At 43.4% G+C, this 19,564-nt stretch overlaps 1 protein-coding gene across 1 annotated transcript in view; it reads left to right on the top strand.

The window, feature by feature from the left end:
- LOC134093466 (mucin-2-like) overlaps window positions 1–19,564 on the top strand; it is a 36,682-nt gene that overhangs the window by 2,798 nt on the left and 14,320 nt on the right. Inside the window, exons 4-28 of the mRNA XM_062546518.1 lie at window positions 28–118; window positions 264–409; window positions 1,051–1,261; window positions 1,677–1,802; window positions 2,025–2,139; window positions 2,560–2,698; window positions 3,297–3,410; window positions 3,510–3,576; window positions 3,780–3,917; window positions 4,331–4,495; window positions 5,189–5,283; window positions 5,899–6,025; window positions 6,117–6,372; window positions 6,555–6,660; window positions 7,457–7,608; window positions 7,737–7,875; window positions 8,377–8,481; window positions 8,859–9,038; window positions 9,574–9,813; window positions 10,168–10,324; window positions 10,769–10,897; window positions 11,662–11,739; window positions 12,268–12,577; window positions 17,701–17,890; window positions 19,210–19,307. Coding sequence (XP_062402502.1) covers window positions 28–118; window positions 264–409; window positions 1,051–1,261; window positions 1,677–1,802; window positions 2,025–2,139; window positions 2,560–2,698; window positions 3,297–3,410; window positions 3,510–3,576; window positions 3,780–3,917; window positions 4,331–4,495; window positions 5,189–5,283; window positions 5,899–6,025; window positions 6,117–6,372; window positions 6,555–6,660; window positions 7,457–7,608; window positions 7,737–7,875; window positions 8,377–8,481; window positions 8,859–9,038; window positions 9,574–9,813; window positions 10,168–10,324; window positions 10,769–10,897; window positions 11,662–11,739; window positions 12,268–12,577; window positions 17,701–17,890; window positions 19,210–19,307 — 3,674 coding nt within the window. The remainder of the gene's footprint in view (window positions 1–27; window positions 119–263; window positions 410–1,050; window positions 1,262–1,676; window positions 1,803–2,024; window positions 2,140–2,559; window positions 2,699–3,296; window positions 3,411–3,509; window positions 3,577–3,779; window positions 3,918–4,330; window positions 4,496–5,188; window positions 5,284–5,898; window positions 6,026–6,116; window positions 6,373–6,554; window positions 6,661–7,456; window positions 7,609–7,736; window positions 7,876–8,376; window positions 8,482–8,858; window positions 9,039–9,573; window positions 9,814–10,167; window positions 10,325–10,768; window positions 10,898–11,661; window positions 11,740–12,267; window positions 12,578–17,700; window positions 17,891–19,209; window positions 19,308–19,564) is intronic.

The following is a 19,564-nucleotide window of genomic DNA, read 5'->3' as shown; positions in this document are numbered from 1 at the left end:
AGCATTTCTATTTAAAATCTTTACCAGGTGGAGCTGGACTCCAAGTACTCCAATCGCACATGTGGACTTTGTGGAGATTACAATGGTGTCCCAATCTATGACGAGTTCATTCACCAAGGTAAGCAACTGCCTTTATTCAACATATTTTGCTTGTCCTTTTCTATTTACATTGCTTTCTTAATTTTGTATTATCCATTGTTTTCTTCATAGTTTGGTGTGTGTGTGTGTGTGTGTCTGTGTTTGTGTGTGTGTTTTCATTCTAGGGCGTCACATTGGTGCTATCGAGTTTGGTAACAAACAGAGGATCCACAACCCAAACGTGGAATGTGAGGATCCTTATGAAGAGGATGTAGAAGAAGACGAACAACAGCAACAACAGCAGCAGGAAGCAAACCGATGTGTGGAAGCTGTAAGTGCCACTTCCTGTTCCCCCCAATAATGTCTCAGTGGTAAAGACCTCAATGGAAGCTAAATGTTCAGCACAATTACTCCCAGCCCTGCATGATTCGTGTATGTGACTATGACATGGTGCTGACGACTAAATACTTACACAACTAGAAAAGTACTCCGAGAGCGCAGACATCTGCCATCACAGTGATCCGGATCACTCCCAAAATCCAAAATTGAGTTATCTTGCTAACAAACAGACAAACAAACAAACCCCAAAGAAAACATAACCTCCTTCGTGGAGGTAATAAGCCTGATTGCTCCAGTAGTGATGTGTCGCTGTCTCAATGAAGATAGGTGCTTAGTCGTTGACTATCAGTGACTACATTTATAGAGTGATTTTCTTCCTACATTTCTGGAATCAACTCTGTTACCTTGTTGCAGAGTTGGTGTAGCTCCTCAAAAAAGTGATTAGTTATAAGTTACTAATAACGTCTTTAACTCTCTTGTTACACTCTTGTTACTCCTTTATTATTGGTAATAGTATTATTTTACTTTCAGTTGGTCTCTCTGCAAATTAACCACATAAAATGACAAGAAAAAAAACACAAAACACATTCTTGATCAAAATAAACGGTAGTGTTTCTCCACTTGACTGTGTAGCAAAGCAGCTGTGCCCGGCGCCTCCTCTCGTCCGCCTGGGCCTCCTGTGCCAGCGTGCTGGACCCCAGCCCCTACATCAGCGCCTGCGCCATGGACCTGTGCCACCAGCCGACAGACGGCTCCGCCATGTGTGCCACGCTGGCCGAGTACTCACGCCAGTGCTCCCATGCCAGGGGCACCCCACCGAACTGGAGGACAGACAAATTCTGTGGTGAGGGCCACTCACACGCTGCTGGGCCTCAGGAGGCTGGTCGTCGTCCTTCTGCTGATCTGTACTGTGAACCAGCGCCTGTCTTCTAATGGAAATGTCTTGAGTTGCTTTTCTTGTCTTCCTCTCTCTCTCTCTCTCTCTCTCTCTCTCTCTCTCCCTTTCTTGTTTTTTTCTTTCTCGAACCACAGATGTTTGACCACTTATGTCTGAACGCTTGAATTAATGTTGTAATGTGTAAACTGTAGCTTTATTAATTAACATATTATGTAGCATGTTATATGGCATGGTTGGATCTGTATGCTTAAGTTAAAGTCCTTCATTGTATGAGGACACAAACCATGTCTTGTATATATAATTAATTATACTACATCAACTACAATAGTGTCCAGCTCATGTGAATGTCCTGTCTGTTCAGCCATAAAGTGCCCCTACAACATGGTGTACTTGGAGAGTGGATCCCCTTGCATGACCACCTGCACACACTTGGAGTCTAACTCTCTGTGTGAGGAGCACAATATCGATGGCTGCTTCTGCCCTGAAGGTGAGACTGGCTGGTGTGCGAATGATTGAGTGAGTGTGAGTGAGAAAGTGAGTGAGAATGTGTGTCAATGTTGGAGTTATCAACATGTCATGGAGTCCACACATAGTCATAATTAAAATTGTGAATATCTGAATAAAGCATGGTTGACTAAATGTTTGAGTACTCTCCCTCTCTTTCTCTCTCTCTCTCTCTCTCTCTCTCATTCTCTTCTCCACTCTTCAGGGACTGTGTATGACGACCTTTCTAAAAGAGGATGCATCCCAAAAGAGCAGTGTCAGTGCAAGCATGACAGAATCTACGATAACGGGGAGGTGCTGCGGACAGACACTGAAGAATGGTACAACTTAACCAATACACACCCATGTGCTACACTACACACATGAGCACACAAGGACACACACACACACACACACACACACACACACACACACACACACACACCAATACATTCCCATGTGCTACATATATGCACACAAGGACACACACACACACACACACACACACACGCACACACACACACACACACACACACACACACACACACACACACACACACACACACACAAATACACTCCCATGTGCTACAAACATACATGAGCACCATTACTGAGGATAGAGTGAAGACACATATACTGTACATAAGGACACACACACACACACACATACCACAACGAGCAGATACACACTTTGTTATCCAGTCAAACACAAAAGAAACTACCAACTGAAATCTGACAAATTCATGTGTGCTGTGTTTTAGTGCTTGCCACGAGGGCCGTTGGTCATGCAAAAGCCACGCCAAAACAGGGACATGCGCGGTGGAGGAAGGGTCCCACGTCACCACCTACGATGGCAAAACATACAACTACCATGGAAACTGTTTCTACGTGCTCTCCAAGGTATTGTTGTTACCCAAGCAATTTAGGATTTTGTTTTGACACCTTTAGTTTAGTAAATGTACTAAACTAACATACCAAAATAAATAAACGCTTTACATGAAAGTTGTAGGATTTAACATTTGATTTATGTAAACAAATAAACTACTTATGCAGTGTTTGATATGAACACACACCATACAAGTCATGTATGGCTATTTAGACACATTTATATGTGCTATACTGTAAGTATAAAATGACCCTGATGAAGGCGTAAGCCGAAACGTTGGTCAATAAAAAATCTTTAAGTTCCGAGTGTGCCACGACACTTTTGTTTAAATTTAACCTTTCATTTACCGCCGTGAACACCTCACAAGGTGTGCGTTTACTCATACAAACAAATACTATACTGTAAGTACACAGCGTTTAAGTGTTTGAGTATTTGACTGTAGGTCTGTTCACATTCCGCCACATCCAGTGTCAGTATGTATCTAAGCAGCAAATCATAAACTCTAAATACCAACCATGTTCATGATTGGACCATATTTTGGACTGTTTTCTACATTGTTCTCTTTGTCTCTTTCTCTGTCACTGTCTCTGTATTTCTCTCTCCCTCTCACAGGACTGTGTTGATTCAAAGTTCTCCATTTTGGGAGAGTTGGCACCATGTAGTTCTCAGGACTGGGACACCTGTCTCAAGAGGGTTGTTTTGAGATTGCTGGGGGACAAGAAAAATGTGAGTTCAAGTTGTATCTGACTATCACAAAGACTGATTGCCCTTCTAAGAACATGGCGTTCTATGTTAACTACATGCATATTATCTTTTTTGCTTCAGGACATAGTTATCCAGGCTAATGGTAAAGTGTACCACAACGCAGAGGTCAATTTGCCCTACACCACCGGTGAGAGGAAATCAGCATTCATCTTCAATTCAGCACAGAAACTTGAGCTCTGTGTAATAATAATATAAACATGTCATGTAGCCATACAAGCATGTATCAGCATGTAGCATATGATATGTATTAGCATGTAGCATGCTTCAGCTCATTATGTAGTGGGTCTGTGTGCTTTTATAAGAGATTAATCCATGAGTTTTGTCCCTCAGGTGATGTGACCATCTTCCAGCCGTCTTCCTTCCACATCATCTTGCAAACCCACCTCGGGCTTCAGCTACAGATCCAGCTGGTTCCCATCATGCAACTGTACATCTCTCTGGACGAGGGCTTTAAGACCAAGACCTGTGGTGAGTGAGGGGATCCGAGTTTATAAACACTGCAACACTTACTTCCTGTCAACATGGGGTTAGCGCTGGCAAGGCCGCCAAGGGTCATGCACTGACAAGAGTCCCTCATGAACCATTATGATCAACTTTGTTATTAATGGGAACCTGTTATTATACTCTTCTATTTATATACAGTATAACATATACTGTACATTAATACACACATTAATTGCCACACATAATTATTGTCCCTTTAATATACATTAACATAGACACATTTATGAAATGTTTGAAATATACCGTATATGCAAGTTCTTAGCCACCAAGTTATCATCCCAGTATTGTACATGACAAGTGACTTCTGCACTTTTTTACAGACCTTTGCCATATGGGATGTTGTATTAATTGCAGAGAATGCTCTCTCCTCTCTTCAGGTCTGTGTGGGAACTACAACATGGTGTTGTCTGATGAGCTGAGGAGTCCGCAGGGGATGGTGGAGGGCACGGCGGCCTCTTTCGCTAACTCCTGGAAGGCCCAGGGCAGTTGCACGGACACTCCAGACAGACTGGAGGACCCCTGCTCACTCAGTGTAGACAACGGTGAGGTTTTTATTAATATTAATATTATTATTATTATTGTGTTTAAATGTGTTGATCATTTCCTCACTGAAGTGTTTTGGTTTTAACACTGAGTAATTTAGAACGTTAGAAATTGAAAATTTGAAACTCCAGTTGCAGTCATTTTTAGATGCTGGAATTTTACATATGAGTTGCATTGATCTCTACCCTGACGTAGCCATATTCTGAATTCGAGTCTGATACTTCACCATTGGGATGTGATTGTGGGGTGTGTTTCAACCGATACAGGGGAGCAAAAATCTGTCAGAGCAACGACACAATCTACCGTGATTCCTGTAGGGAGAACAGCAAAAAACACCCTCCTACAGGACAAATGCCTTAATCACTGTTTTTTCTGTTCATTTTTTAAAGTTATTACTGTACACTGTCAGTATCCATCAGAATGACAAAGCAGAGTTGCTCACATGTACAGTACATCCTTGCCCATCTGTCTCTCGTAATATAAAGCCCACCCAGATGACTTCATTGATCTGCGCAGTTCTCACGTTTTTATAGAGGCTTCTCAATGGAACAAGTCCAGGCCGGGGTTAAATTCAGGCTGCCTTCCAGTTTAATTGATCTCAGGATTAGTGGGACTGATCTCAGCTGAACTTCTCAGATTTCTATTGTAGATTTAAATCTCAACTAAGATTTCATGCTTGTTTTTCCTTTCAGAAAACTTTGCTGAGCACTGGTGTTCTCTGCTCAAAATGAAAGAGTCCAATTTTTCAAAATGCCACTCAGCCGTGAATCCAGAAATCTACTACAAGGTTCAGTACTGTTCATATTTCTGTCATACATCCCACCCAGTACAGTCAATTTTAAAGCTACCCAACAGTTCTTTTACCTTTAAAAAAAAATACATTTTCAAACTCATTTTGATGCCGTACTGACTTACAATAAGGAAAATTGACAAAAATGGTTATTCTTATGTAGTGTCACTTTTTTAGAAAATCAACCAATCTGAAAAATCAAGCATGACATAGTTTGGTGTCATTGAAAAACAATGTTCTTGGTCATATATTGTTATTATTGCTATTCTCCTTAATGTAGCCTTACCATGCCTTAGTTATTGTTATTATATGATTGATTGAATGACTTTGTTTATTTGCTATTCTCCTATTTTCATTAGGTTATTGCTTGAATTTATATTGTTTATTGTTTATATTGCTATTCTCCCTACTGTAGTCAGCCACCTTTTTTACATTGTTCACTGTTAAATTAATTATTGTATTGTTTGTATTTGTATGTCGCTTTGGACAAAGGCGTCTGCCATAACCATAACCATATACAAAACATGATCTGAATTTTCCGGTAACGAGTTGACTTTTACACATGGTGGTGAGGTGGTGATGTATGTGGTGTGCTAATTGATGTGTTTATAGAGGTGTAAGTACGCCAGCTGCACCTGTGATAAGAGTGAGGAGTGCTTGTGCGCTGTGGTCTCCTCATACGTGCGTGCCTGCGCCACCAAAGGGATCTTCCTGCTCGGCTGGAGAGACACTGTGTGCAGTAAGAACTTTGTATACAGCCAAAGCCTGCCAAAATTTAAGCTTAATAGTATTTCACAGGAATGAACATAGTTGAATCATCTCATCCACAGACAAGTACACAGACCACTGTCCGGCCACTCAGACCTTCTCCTACCAGCTGCAAGGCTGCCAGCGGACATGTCGCTCCCTGAGCTCTGACCGCCAGGCCTGCTCGCCCGACTATTTGCCAGTGGACGGCTGTGCGTGCCCCGAGGGACTCTATTTAGATGACTCTGGCATGTGCGTTGCAATGAACAAATGCCCCTGCCTGCACAACGGAGACTACATCAAGCCTGGCAAGTCCATCACCGTAAAGGAAGAGCACTGGTGAGAACAGATCCTTGCGCCTTTGCTTTTTACTTCATACTTGTGGTATTTATCCAATTTTAAAGTTATTACAGCCTATAAACATTCAACCTGTTGATGTACATAGTTTTTTTTTTTTTTATTCAGTGCACTGAATATGGGGTTAAAAATATGATTGGTAAAACTCAATTTGTGTTTTTCAGTGTGTGTACCAATGGAAAACTTCACTGTAGATCTTGGAGAATACAGGCGAGGGGTGAGTACTTAGGCTTGGATCATACTTCTGAACAGGACGACAAAAGTTACTGGGTTGGCTACTACAAAGGGATAAAACTCTGCCTGTTGATAATTAGCTCGCTTCACTCTTTCAAATGATGACAGAGACGACTGTTGAACTGATACAAAAAACTTTGTTAAATGTGTTGCTTCCCATGTTTGTGTGTGATGCTAATGCCCCACTTAAAGGCTCAACACCTCCACAAAGTAAAACAACTCTGGTCAACGTTAGTGTACTAGTGCTAATTTGTAGGCTACAGCCCGTCATCTGTTAAAACTCTGCGGTTGTTACTATTGCGCTAATGTATGTAATGACTTCCCACCTCCAGGCTGTCCCTCCCCTAAGACCTTCTTCAACTGCTCTGCGACAGACAACAGTGTCACAGGGACAGAGTGTGTCAGGACCTGCATGCAACGAGATGTTGATTGTGTGAGTCTTCCATTCTCCCCAGCAGCTGAGAGCATCACAGCATGTTTATAGCTAATGATGCTATAGTGAGGTTTTCAGTTTATTGTAGTAGATGCTTTATTCCAAAGTAACAGATGGAAAAAAAGCATGAACATTCACAATCTTGGCAACATTATTTGGTAGTGAATTATAGCAAATACTACTACTACTACTACTACTACTATTACTATTTCTGCGACTACTACTGCTGCTACAACTACTGCTACTACTACAATTACAACTTTCTTTGTTATTGCCTCCCCCCAACCTCTCCATACTAAGCCATGTTGCTGTACTGCACTGATAATAAGTACCACGAACAGAAGAGGTGCACAAATGACCTCTTGTGTTTCTGAGATTGTGTTCCTCATGTGTGGACAGATCTCTACGGAGTGTGAATCTGGATGTAGGTGCCCCGATGCTCTACTGGATGACGGCAGGGGTAACTGTGTGCAGGAGCATGACTGCCCATGCCACCACAACGGGCACTACTATGCCTCAGGCTCTCAGATCCCATTGAATTGCAACAACTGGTGGGTGCCTACCTGCGAAACATCACCCACACTCTATTGCAAATGTTTTTAGGAAGGTTAGGGGGATACAAATACATGCCATTGCCCATGAAGCTAACAGTGAGTTATGTTTGTCTAATGTTATCTAGCACTTGTAATAGCGGAAAATGGATCTGCTCAGACAATGTTTGCTCAAGCACCTGCACTATCTATGGAAGTGGGCATTATCAGACCTTTGATGATCAGAGGTTTGGATTCAATGGAGACTGTGGCTATGTGGCTGTACAGGTAATGAAATAATGCTACACCAAAACTCAGCCTGTGATGGAAGGGGTGTCTGTAACTGTCTATGACCCGCTTAGCACCATAAGAACTGTTTATAAGAACCCGCCCTATCAGCCTTGATGGCTAGATGAATGATCAATAAATAACAGTTTAAAATGACAAGAGTTACCTCCTAGTATATCTAACTGGAAGTTCAATTGCAAATCTAATGGAATTCAGCCAACACAGATGGTAAATCTGAGGTAGCTAATGAAGGTTAGGCAGATGTTATGTTTCACAATTTGTTTCGTGTGTGTGTGTGTGTGTGTGTGTGTGTGTTATATTGACATAAACATGATTAACATCAATTAATAGAAACTGTTTTGTGATGCATTTCCTGAAAGCTCTGGAATTCTGAACTCAGAGTTGTGTCTGAAACACTAGAATGAAATTGGCTTTAGTAACCTCTAGGCTAAAAGCCATTGATATGAATCCCAAAAAACTGACTTTTCTGTCTCCTAACAGGACAGGTGTGGGAGCCAATCAGGCAATTTCCACGTGATCACTGAAAATGTACCATGTGGAACCACTGGAACCACATGCTCGAAATCTGTCAGGATTGTTTTAGGGGTAACACAATGCATTTCATTTATCTCAAAAGCTACATTTTTGCATAGTAGGCTACTGCATGTTGGTGTAATGTCCATTCTGACCATTCATGACCATTGTTTCATCAACCACATAACAACACAGTCCATTTCTAAGACATTTTCTTTCTTGCTACATACTATACAGTATGTACTGTATATTTAATACTGCCTCTGAGATGCTGTCTTACCAGTAGTCTGACCAGCTGTTTTGTAGTCTGACCAACTTTTTAAAATGGTTTTCTGTCAAATTCATTGTTGTATTGTTTTTATTTGTCGCTTTAGACAAAAGTGTCTGCCAAATCCCATAACCATAACCATAACCTCATGTTTATGTACTCCTATGTTTGATGTTAACAGAGAACAGAACTGAAACTGTCTGATGGGGCATATGATGTGCTGGACCTGGGAGAAGGTCCTGATATCAAGTACACCGTGAGGCACGTAGGTCTGTATCTTGTTGTAGAGTCAGTCATCGGATTCACGGCATTCTGGGACAGAAAAACAACAGTCCGTGTTATTCTGCAGCCAGAACACACAGTGAGTAAAAACATGGGCTTTTGGGTCTTCTTATCCCCATGGAAACCTCAAGTTCTAGTGCAACATTTGAATAGGATCTCCAAATGCATATCTTTAGCCGATAGCTTTTGGTCTTACCTCATTAAAAGTGTACATGGAAGCCTCAGAAAGGTCAGTATGATAGCAAAGTATCTGGGTGTGTTAATATAGATTATATAAATTCTATTTATTGTTAATTATTTTTATTTTATTTTTAAGGTACAATTTTTCCAGAGTTAGCCTCAGGCTGAATTACATCTGCAGTAACCTGACAGATATATCTACTAGATACCAGCTAACATTTAACAAGTGATAACACAGCTAATTTGGTACAATAATATCATAATGTTAATAATACAAAATATAATAAAGATCTAAAAGTAGCAGTTAATACGTTTTGATTTAAAATAATATAATTGCCAAACAATTTTACATTTGATATAGAATTGTTTTAACCTTGTTGCAATGAATCAGCATGCAGTCAGCTAAAGGGCTCTGATCCATGGTGACTCCCCAGGGAAAGGTATGTGGTCTGTGTGGCAACTTCAATGGAGACGGCCAGGACGACTTCACCACTCAGAACCAGTTGCTTGTCAGCAATGTCCTGGAGTTTGCCAACAGCTGGAAAGTGTCCAGTTCCTGTCCAGATGCGGAAGACAACTTTGACCCCTGCTCTAAAAATCCCAGCCGGCATACATGGGCGAAGATGCAGTGCAGCATTATCAAAGGAGAGACCTTCAAAAACTGCCACGCGATGGTATGTCAACACTTTTGGACAGGATCTTAAAATGTTCCTCTACACTTTGGGCCTTAATTTAAATAATGGTCAAAGCGTGACTAAAACGCATTTATTCTAGTAAAAAGGTTAAATCTATTTGCTAATTTAACCAGTTGGTGAGATGACGTGTTACTTTTCATTTATTCATACTGTATCTCTCTCTCTCTCTCTCTGTATGTATGTATGTATGTGTGTGTGTGTGTGTGTGTGTGTGTGTGTGTGTGTGTGTGTGTGTGTGTGTGTGTGTGTGTGTGTGTGTGTGTGTGTGTGTGTGTGTGTGTGTGTGTGTGTGTGTGTGTGTGTGTGTGTGTGTGTGTGTGTGCGTGTTTGCAGGTGGACCCTAGTCCCTACTATGAGAACTGTGTGAAAGACTCCTGTGCCTGTGATAATGGTGGAGACTGTGAATGCTTCTGCACGGCTGTGGCTGCATACGCACAGGCCTGTAATGAAGCGGGGGTCTGTGTGGCTTGGAGGACCCCAGATATATGCCGTGAGTACAACAATCATTTCATAAGAATAATGGAATAACAAATTACGAGTTTAGCTGATGCTTTTATCTAAAATGACAGGGAGTCATCTTCCAAAAGAAACCCATACAATTAGTAACTATAAACATAATGTGCAAAAGTAGTACTGTTTAAAGTGTGTGTCTATTGCACACAATGAGTGTTAGAAAGCGATACTGCATAAGTACCAATTACAGATAATTGGTTGTGCTCATTTGTAAGTCTAATGTACTGTATCATACTTTCACAATTCAAGCTGAGTTCATACATTACAAATGCTCCTGCTCATCTTAAATCCTTCAATAATGGGTATTTTCTTCCATGGCCTATTCTTGCCATTGACATGCAACACTTCATGTACCTTACTTAAAGCTTGATTTTTTTGTATGCATTGACCTCCAACCTCTATATGTTTGTTTGAATTTTAGCTGTTTATTGTGACTATTACAATGGCCCTGCTGAATGCACTTGGCACTACAGTCCTTGCCATACCCCTTGCTACAAGACCTGTCTCCATCCTGATGGAATCTGCAGTAACCCCCTACCCAATCTGGAAGGTGAGATGGGATTCTAGATTAAATAATTAGATTAATCTTATTGTCATTTGTACAGAACACAGGTACAACACCAATGAAACACAGTTAGCATCTTAGTTCAATTACAGGCCACTTGACCCATTGACAATGCTGAAGGAAGCACAGTTCCTGAGCTTCTTTATAAGGTGTAAATTTAAAAACAAAATTGGCAATTAACATCCTCGGAATTAATGTATGAGGCAAAGCACTCCCTGGCATGTCAGCAGAGTGTAATTCTTCTGCTGGGTCTGTTCATTCTGTATATCTGGACACCTCGAAGAACGTTATCCTGCTCATTGCCCAGCTGCCACTATATGCAATTGTCATGCCTTTACAGTATAGCATGCAAATGTTGTACAATTGTATTAACCCCTTGCAGTGATAGCGGTGGACTGTTAGCTTCTTTAGTTGATTCCAGTGTTGCGAAGCCTGTTTCCAGGCTCAACCGTTATCCTATTATGGTTGTTATAGTTACCATTCAATAAGCATTGATATGGAATGGTGATTAAACTTTTTTACCAGATCTTCTCCATAGGTGTCCCGTTATTTAGAATGAATAACCACCCAACCAGCCAATTAGAAAAAGAGTATTTCTTCTCTTTGAGTGATAATTGATCATTATCATAAATAACTGTGATGTCTGTCCTTGGGGAATGCAGAACATACCTTGATGATTAACAAAGCAATCTCCTGTGAGGGATCAAAGTATCTATCATCATCAAAAGGTCAACTTTGTTGATTTGCAGGCTGTTACCCCGTCTGTCCTCCTGACAAGCCTATATTTGACGAGGGACAGCAGATTTGCGTTGAGGAATGTGAAGGATGTTTCATTAATGGACATGAATACAAGCCAGGGGAGGAGGTCCCTACCGATTTTCCCTGCACTTCATGGTAAGTCATGCAAATGTTATGCCAGTAGATAGATAGATAGATAGATCGATAGATAGATACTTTATTGATAGATAGATAGATAGATACTTTATTGATCCCCAAGTATATATATGGCAGTATAGTTAAAAGCTCTAAATATTAATTTCTCTGTGTGTGTGTGTGCGTGTGTGTGTGTGTGTGTGTGTGTGTCTGTGTGTGTCTGTGTGTGTGCATTCATAATGTGTGTGTGTGTATGTGTGTGTGTATGTACTGTATGTGCGTGCGTGCATGTGCGTGTGGGTGTGCGTATGCCTGTTTGTTTAATGCATAACTGTGTCTTGTTTTACAGTACCTGTAATAAATATGGAAACATTACCTGTAACCAAATTCCTGGTAAGCCGAAAAAAATTAAATACTTCATCTGGAAAATAAGCTTTATCTATTCGAAAGCATTATTAAACATGTCTGTTTCTCTTTGAAAGGTTGTTGTATGTACAATGGAACTGAGTATGAAGAAGGTGAAGTTATTTACGATGTGACAGACAACATGGGGATGTGCTACAAAGCTATCTGCATCAATGAGACAGTTATTCATACAAATGAGCCGTGCGAGACCTCAACAACTCCACCAACACCCCCATCATCAACTACAACAGAACAAACCACTACAACCCCTGAGACACCTTCTCCACCTACTTCAACCACTACAACAGGACCCACACCATCAACTACTACAACAGGACCCACACCATCAACTACCCCGTGCGTTGAGATCTGTGACTGGACGGAATGGTTTGATGTGGACACACCCTCTGTGACAGAGGATGATGATGAAACATATGACAATATCCGGGAAAATGGTCACCACATCTGTCAGAAACCAGAGGATATCAGATGTAGGGCTGTAGGCTATGACCATACAAGCTTTGAGGACTTTGTGGAGGAAACAGGTCAAGTTGTTCAATGTAATGTTTCATTTGGGTTGCTCTGTGAGAAAAACAAACAAACACGCCCACCAAAAAAATGCTTTGATTATGAGATTCAAGTATATTGCTGCAATCCTTGCTTTACAACACCAGGACCTGCATCATCATCAACAACAATAGGACCCCCGTCATCAACTACAACAGGGCAAACCACTACAACCCCTGAGACACCTTCTCCACCTACTTCAACCACAACAACAGGACCCCCTCCATCAACCACAACCCCTGAAATAATTCCATCAACAGGACCAACATCAACCTCTACAACACTAGCAAGCGATTCACAAGTGTCTATTACAACCCCAGTAGTAACTCCAGGATCCTCAACTGCAACAGGGCAAACCACTACAACCCCTGAGACACCTTCTCCACCTACTTCAACCACAACAACAGGAACCCCATCATCAACTACAACAACAGGACACCCTCCATCAACTACAACAAGGCAAACCACTGCAACCCCTGAGACACCTTCTCCACCTACTTTAACCACAACAACAGGACCCCCACCATCAACCACAACAGGACGTCCATCATCAACTGCAACCCCTGAGACACCTTCTCCACCTACTTCAACCACAACAATAGGACACCCATCATCAACTACAACAGGGCAAACTACTACAACTCCTGAGACACCTTCACCTACTTCAACCACAACAATAGGACCCCCACCACCAACTACAACCCCTGAAACACCTTCTCCACCTACGTCAACCACAACAGGACACACTCCATCAACTACAACAGGGCAAACCACTACAACCCCTGAGACACCTTCTCCACCTACTTCAACCACAACAACAGGACCCCCACCACCAACTACAACCCCTGAAACACCTTCTCCACCTACTTCAACCACAACAAGACCCACTCCATCAACTACCACAGGGCAAACCACTGCAACCCCTGAAACACCTTCTCCACCTACATCAACCACAACAACAGAAACACCATCAGCTACAACAACAGGACCTCCATCATCAACTGAGACATCTTCTCCAACTACTTCAATTACAAAAACATCAGCTACATCCCCAGTAGTAACTCCAGAATCCTCAACTACAAGGCACACCACTAAACCCCCTGAAAAACCTTCTCCACCTACTTCAACTACAACAACAGGACCCCCACCATCAACCACAACAACAGGACTTCCATCATCAACTGAGACATCTTCTCCAACTACTTCAATTACAAAAACATCAGCTACTTCCCCAGTAGTAACTCCAGAATCCTCAACTATGACAAGGCAAACCACTACAACCCCTGAAACACCTTCTCCACCAACTTCAACTACAACAACAGGACCCCCACCATCAACCACAACAACAGGACCTCCATCATCAACTACAACAACAGGACCCTCACCATCAACCACAACAACAGGGCAAACTACTACAACCCCTGAAACACCTTCTCCACCTACATCAACCACAACAACAGGACCCCCACCATCAACTACAACAACAGGAACCCCACCATCAACTACAACACCAGGGCAAACCACTACAACCCCTGAGACATCTTCTCCACCTACTTCAACCACAACAACATCAACTACATCCCTAGTAACTCCAGAATCCTCAACTGCAATAAGGCAAACCACTACAACCCCTGAAACACCTTCTACACCTACTTCAACTACAACAACAGGACCCCCACCATCAACAACAACAACAACAGGACCTCCATCATCAACTACAACAACAGGACCCCCATCATCAACTACAACAGGACCTCCAACATCAACTACAACACGGCAAACCACTACAACTCCTGAGACACCTTCTTCACCTACTTCAACCACAACAACAGGACCCCCACCACCAACTACAACCCCTGAAATACCTTCTCCACCTACGTCAACCACAACAGGACCCACTCCATCAACTACAACAGGGCAAACCACTACAACCCCTGAAATACCTTCTCAACCTACTTCAACCACAACAACAGGACCTCCATCATCAACTACAACAACAGGACCCCCATCATCAACTACAACAGGACCTCAACCATCAACTACAACACGGCAAACCACTACAACTCCTGAGACACCTTCTTCACCTACTTCAACCACAACAACAGGACCCCCACCACCAAATACAACCCCTGAAACACCTTCTCCACCTACGTCAACCACAACAGGACCCACTCCATCAACTACAACAGGGCAAGCCACTACAACCCCTGAAATACCTTCTCCACCTACTTCAACCACAACAACAGGACCTCCATCATCAACTACAACAACAGGACGCCCATCATCAACTACAACAGGACCTCCACCATCAACTACAACAGGGCAAACCACTACAACCCCTGAAATACCTTCTCCACCTACTTCAACCACAACAACAGGACCCACACCATCAACCACAACAACAAGACCCACACCATCAACTACCCCATGCGTTGAGATCTGTGACTGGACGGAATGGTTTGATGTGGACACACCCTCTGGGACAAAGGATGATGATGAAACATATGACAATATCAGGGAAAATGGTCACCACATCTGTCAGAAACCAGAGGATATCAGATGTAGGGCTGTAGGCTATGACCATATAAGCTTTGAGGACTTTGTGGAGGAAACAAGTCAAGTTGTTCAATGTAATGTTTCATTTGGGTTGCTCTGTGAGAAAAACAAACAAACACTCCCACCAAAAAAATGCTTTGATTATGAGATTCAAGTATATTGCTGCAATCCTTGCACAACCCCTGAAACACCTTCTCCACCTATTCCAACCACAACAACATCATCTACATCCACAGTAGTAACTCCAGAATCCTCAACTACAACAAGGCAAACCACTACAACCCCTAAAACACCTACACCAACTACAACAACAGGACCCCCACCATCAACCACAACAACAGGACCTCCACCATCAACTACAACAGGGCCCCCACCATCAACCACAACAACAGGGCAAACTACTACAACCCCTGAAACACATTCTCCACCTACACCAACCACAACAACAGGACCCCCACCATCAACTACAACAACAGGACCCCCACCATCAACCACAACAACAGGGCAATCTACTACAACCCCTGAAACACCTTCTCCACCTACTTCAACCACAACATCATCTACATCCCCAGTAGTAACTCCAGAATCCTCAACTACAACAAGGCAAACCACTACAACCCCTAAAACACCATCTCCACCTACACCAACTACAACAACAGGACCCCCACCATCAACCACAACAACAGGGCAAACTACTGCAACCCCTGAAACACCTTCTCCACCTACTCCAACCACAACAACATCATCTACATCCCCAGTAGTAACTCCAGAATCCTCAACTACAAGGCAAACCGCTACAACCCCTAAAACACCTTCTCCACCTACACCAACTACAACAACAGGACCCCCACCATCAACCACAACAACAGGACCTCCACCATCAACTACAACAGGACCCCCACCACCAACCACAACAACAGGGCAAACTACTACAACCCCTGAAAGACCTTCTCCACCTACATCAACCACAACAACAGGACCCCCACCATCATCTACAACAACAGGACCCCCACCATCAACCACAACACCAGGGCAAACTACTACAACCCCTGAAACACCTTCTCCACCTATTTCAACCACAACAACATCATCTACATCCCCAGTAGTAACTTCAGAATTCTCAACTACAACAAGGCAAACCACTACAACCCCTAAAACACCTTCTCCACCTACACCAACTACAACAACAGGACCCCCACCATCAACCACAACAACAGGACCTCCACCATCAACTACAACAGGACCCCCACCATCAACCACAACAACAGGGCAAACTACTACAACCCCTGAAAGACCTTCTCCACCTACATCAACCACAACAACAGGACCCCCACCATCATCTACAACAACAGGACCCCCACCATCAACCACAACACCAGGGCAAACTACTACAACCCCTGAAACACCTTCTCCACCTATTTCAACCACAACAACATCATCTACATCCCCAGTAGTAACTTCAGAATTCTCAACTACAACAAGGCAAACCACTACAACCCCTAAAACACCTTCTCCACCTACACCAACTACAACAACAGGACCCCCACCATCAACCACAACAACAGGGCAAACTACTGCAACCCCTGAAACACCTTCTCCACCTACTCCAACCACAACAACATCATCTACATCCCCAGTAGTAACTTCAGAATTCTCAACTACAACAAGGCAAACCACTACAACCCCTAAAACACCTTCTCCACCTACACCAACTACAACAACAGGACCCCCACCATCAACCACAACACCAGGGCAAACTACTACAACCCCTGAAACACCTTCTCCACCTACTCCAACCACAACAACATCATCTACATCCCCAGTAGTAACTCCAGAATCCTCAACTACAGGGCAAACCGCTACAACCCCTAAAACACCTTCTCCACCTACACCAACTACAACAACAGGACCCCCACCATCAACCACAACAACAGGACCTCCACCATCAACTACAACAGGGCCCCCACCATCAACCACAACAACAGGGCAAACTACTACAACCCCTGAAACACATTCTCCACCTACACCAACCACAACAACAGGACCCCCACCATCAACCACAACAACAGGACCTCCACCATCAACTACAACAGGGCCCCCACCATCAACCACAACAACAGGGCAAACTACTACAACCCCTGAAACACATTCTCCACCTACACCAACCACAACAACAGGACCCCCACCATCAACTACAACAACAGGACCCCCACCATCAACCACAACAACAGGGCAAACTACTGCAACCCCTGAAACACCTTCTCCACCTACTCCAACCACAACAACATCATCTACATCCCCAGTAGTAACTCCAGAATCCTCAACTACAGGGCAAACCGCTACAACCCCTAAAACACCTTCTCCACCTACACCAACTACAACAACAGGACCCCCACCATCAACAACAACAACAGGACCTCCACCATCAACTACAACAGGACCCCCACCATCAACTACAACAACAGGGCAAACTACTACAACCCCTTCAAGACCTTCTCCACCTACATCAACCACAACAACAGGACCCCCACCGTCATCTACAACAACAGGACCCCCACCATCAACCACAACACCAGGGCAAACTACTACAACCCCTGAAACACCTTCTCCACCTATTTCAACCACAACAACATCATCTACATCCCCAGTAGTAACTTCAGAATTCTCTACAACAAGGCAAACCACTACAACCCCTAAAACACCTTCTCCACCTACACCAACTACAACAACAGGACCCCCACCATCAACAACAACAACAGGACCTCCACCATCAACTACAACAGGACCCCCACCATCAACTACAACAGGACCCCCACCATCAACCACAACAACAGAGCAAACTGCCACAACCCCTGAAACACCTTCTCCACCTACTTTAACCACAACAACATCATCTACATCCACAGTAGTAACTCCAGAATCCTCAACTACAACAAGGCAAACCACTACAACCCCTAAAACACCTTCTCCACCTACACCAACTACAACAACAGGACCCCCACCATCAACCACAACAACAGGACCTCCACCATCAACTACAACAGGACCCCCACCATCAACCACAACAACAGGGCAAACTACTACAACCCCTGAAACACCTTCTCCACCTACACCAACCACAACAACAGGACCCCCACCATCAACTACAACAACAGGACCCCCACCATCAACCACAACACCAGGGCAAACTACTACAACCCCTGAAACACCTTCTCCACCTATTTCAACCACAACAACATCATCTACATCCCCAGTAGTAACTTCAGAATTCTCAACTACAACAAGGCAAACCACTACAACCCCTAAAACACCTTCTCCACCTACACCAACTACAACAACAGGACCCCCACCATCAACCACAACAACAGGGCAAACTACTGCAACCCCTGAAACACCTTCTCCACCTACTCCAACCACAACAACATCATCTACATCCCCAGTAGTAACTTCAGAATTCTCAACTACAACAAGGCAAACCACTACAACCCCTAAAACACCTTCTCCACCTTCACCAACTACAACAACAGGACCCCCACCATCAACCACAACACCAGGGCAAACTACTACAACCCCTGAAACACCTTCTCCACCTATTTCAACCACAACAACATCATCTACATCCCCAGTAGTAACTTCAGAATTCTCAACTACAACAAGGCAAACCACTACAACCCCTAAAACACCTTCTCCACCTACACCAACTACAACAACAGGACCCCCACCATCAACCACAACAACAGGGCAAACTACTGCAACCCCTGAAACACCTTCTCCACCTACTCCAACCACAACAACATCATCTACATCCCCAGTAGTAACTCCAGAATCCTCAACTACAGGGCAAACCGCTACAACCCCTAAAACACCTTCTCCACCTACACCAACTACAACAACAGGACCCCCACCATCAACAACAACAACAGGACCTCCACCATCAACTACAACAGGACCCCCACCATCAACTACAACAACAGGGCAAACTACTACAACCCCTGTAAGACCTTCTCCACCTACATCAACCACAACAACAGGACCCCCACCGTCATCTACAACAACAGGACCCCCACCATCAACCACAACACCAGGGCAAACTACTACAACCCCTGAAACACCTTCTCCACCTATTTCAACCACAACAACATCATCTACATCCCCAGTAGTAACTTCAGAATTCTCTACAACAAGGCAAACCACTACAACCCCTAAAACACCTTCTCCACCTACACCAACTACAACAACAGGACCCCCACC

The sequence above is a fragment of the Sardina pilchardus genome, chromosome 10 (assembly GCF_963854185.1).
Source record: "Sardina pilchardus chromosome 10, fSarPil1.1, whole genome shotgun sequence".
Classification (NCBI taxonomy): domain Eukaryota; kingdom Metazoa; phylum Chordata; class Actinopteri; order Clupeiformes; family Clupeidae; genus Sardina; species Sardina pilchardus.
The sequence above is the reverse complement of the archived record's forward strand: the minus strand, read 5'-3'. Positions and strand labels throughout refer to the sequence as shown.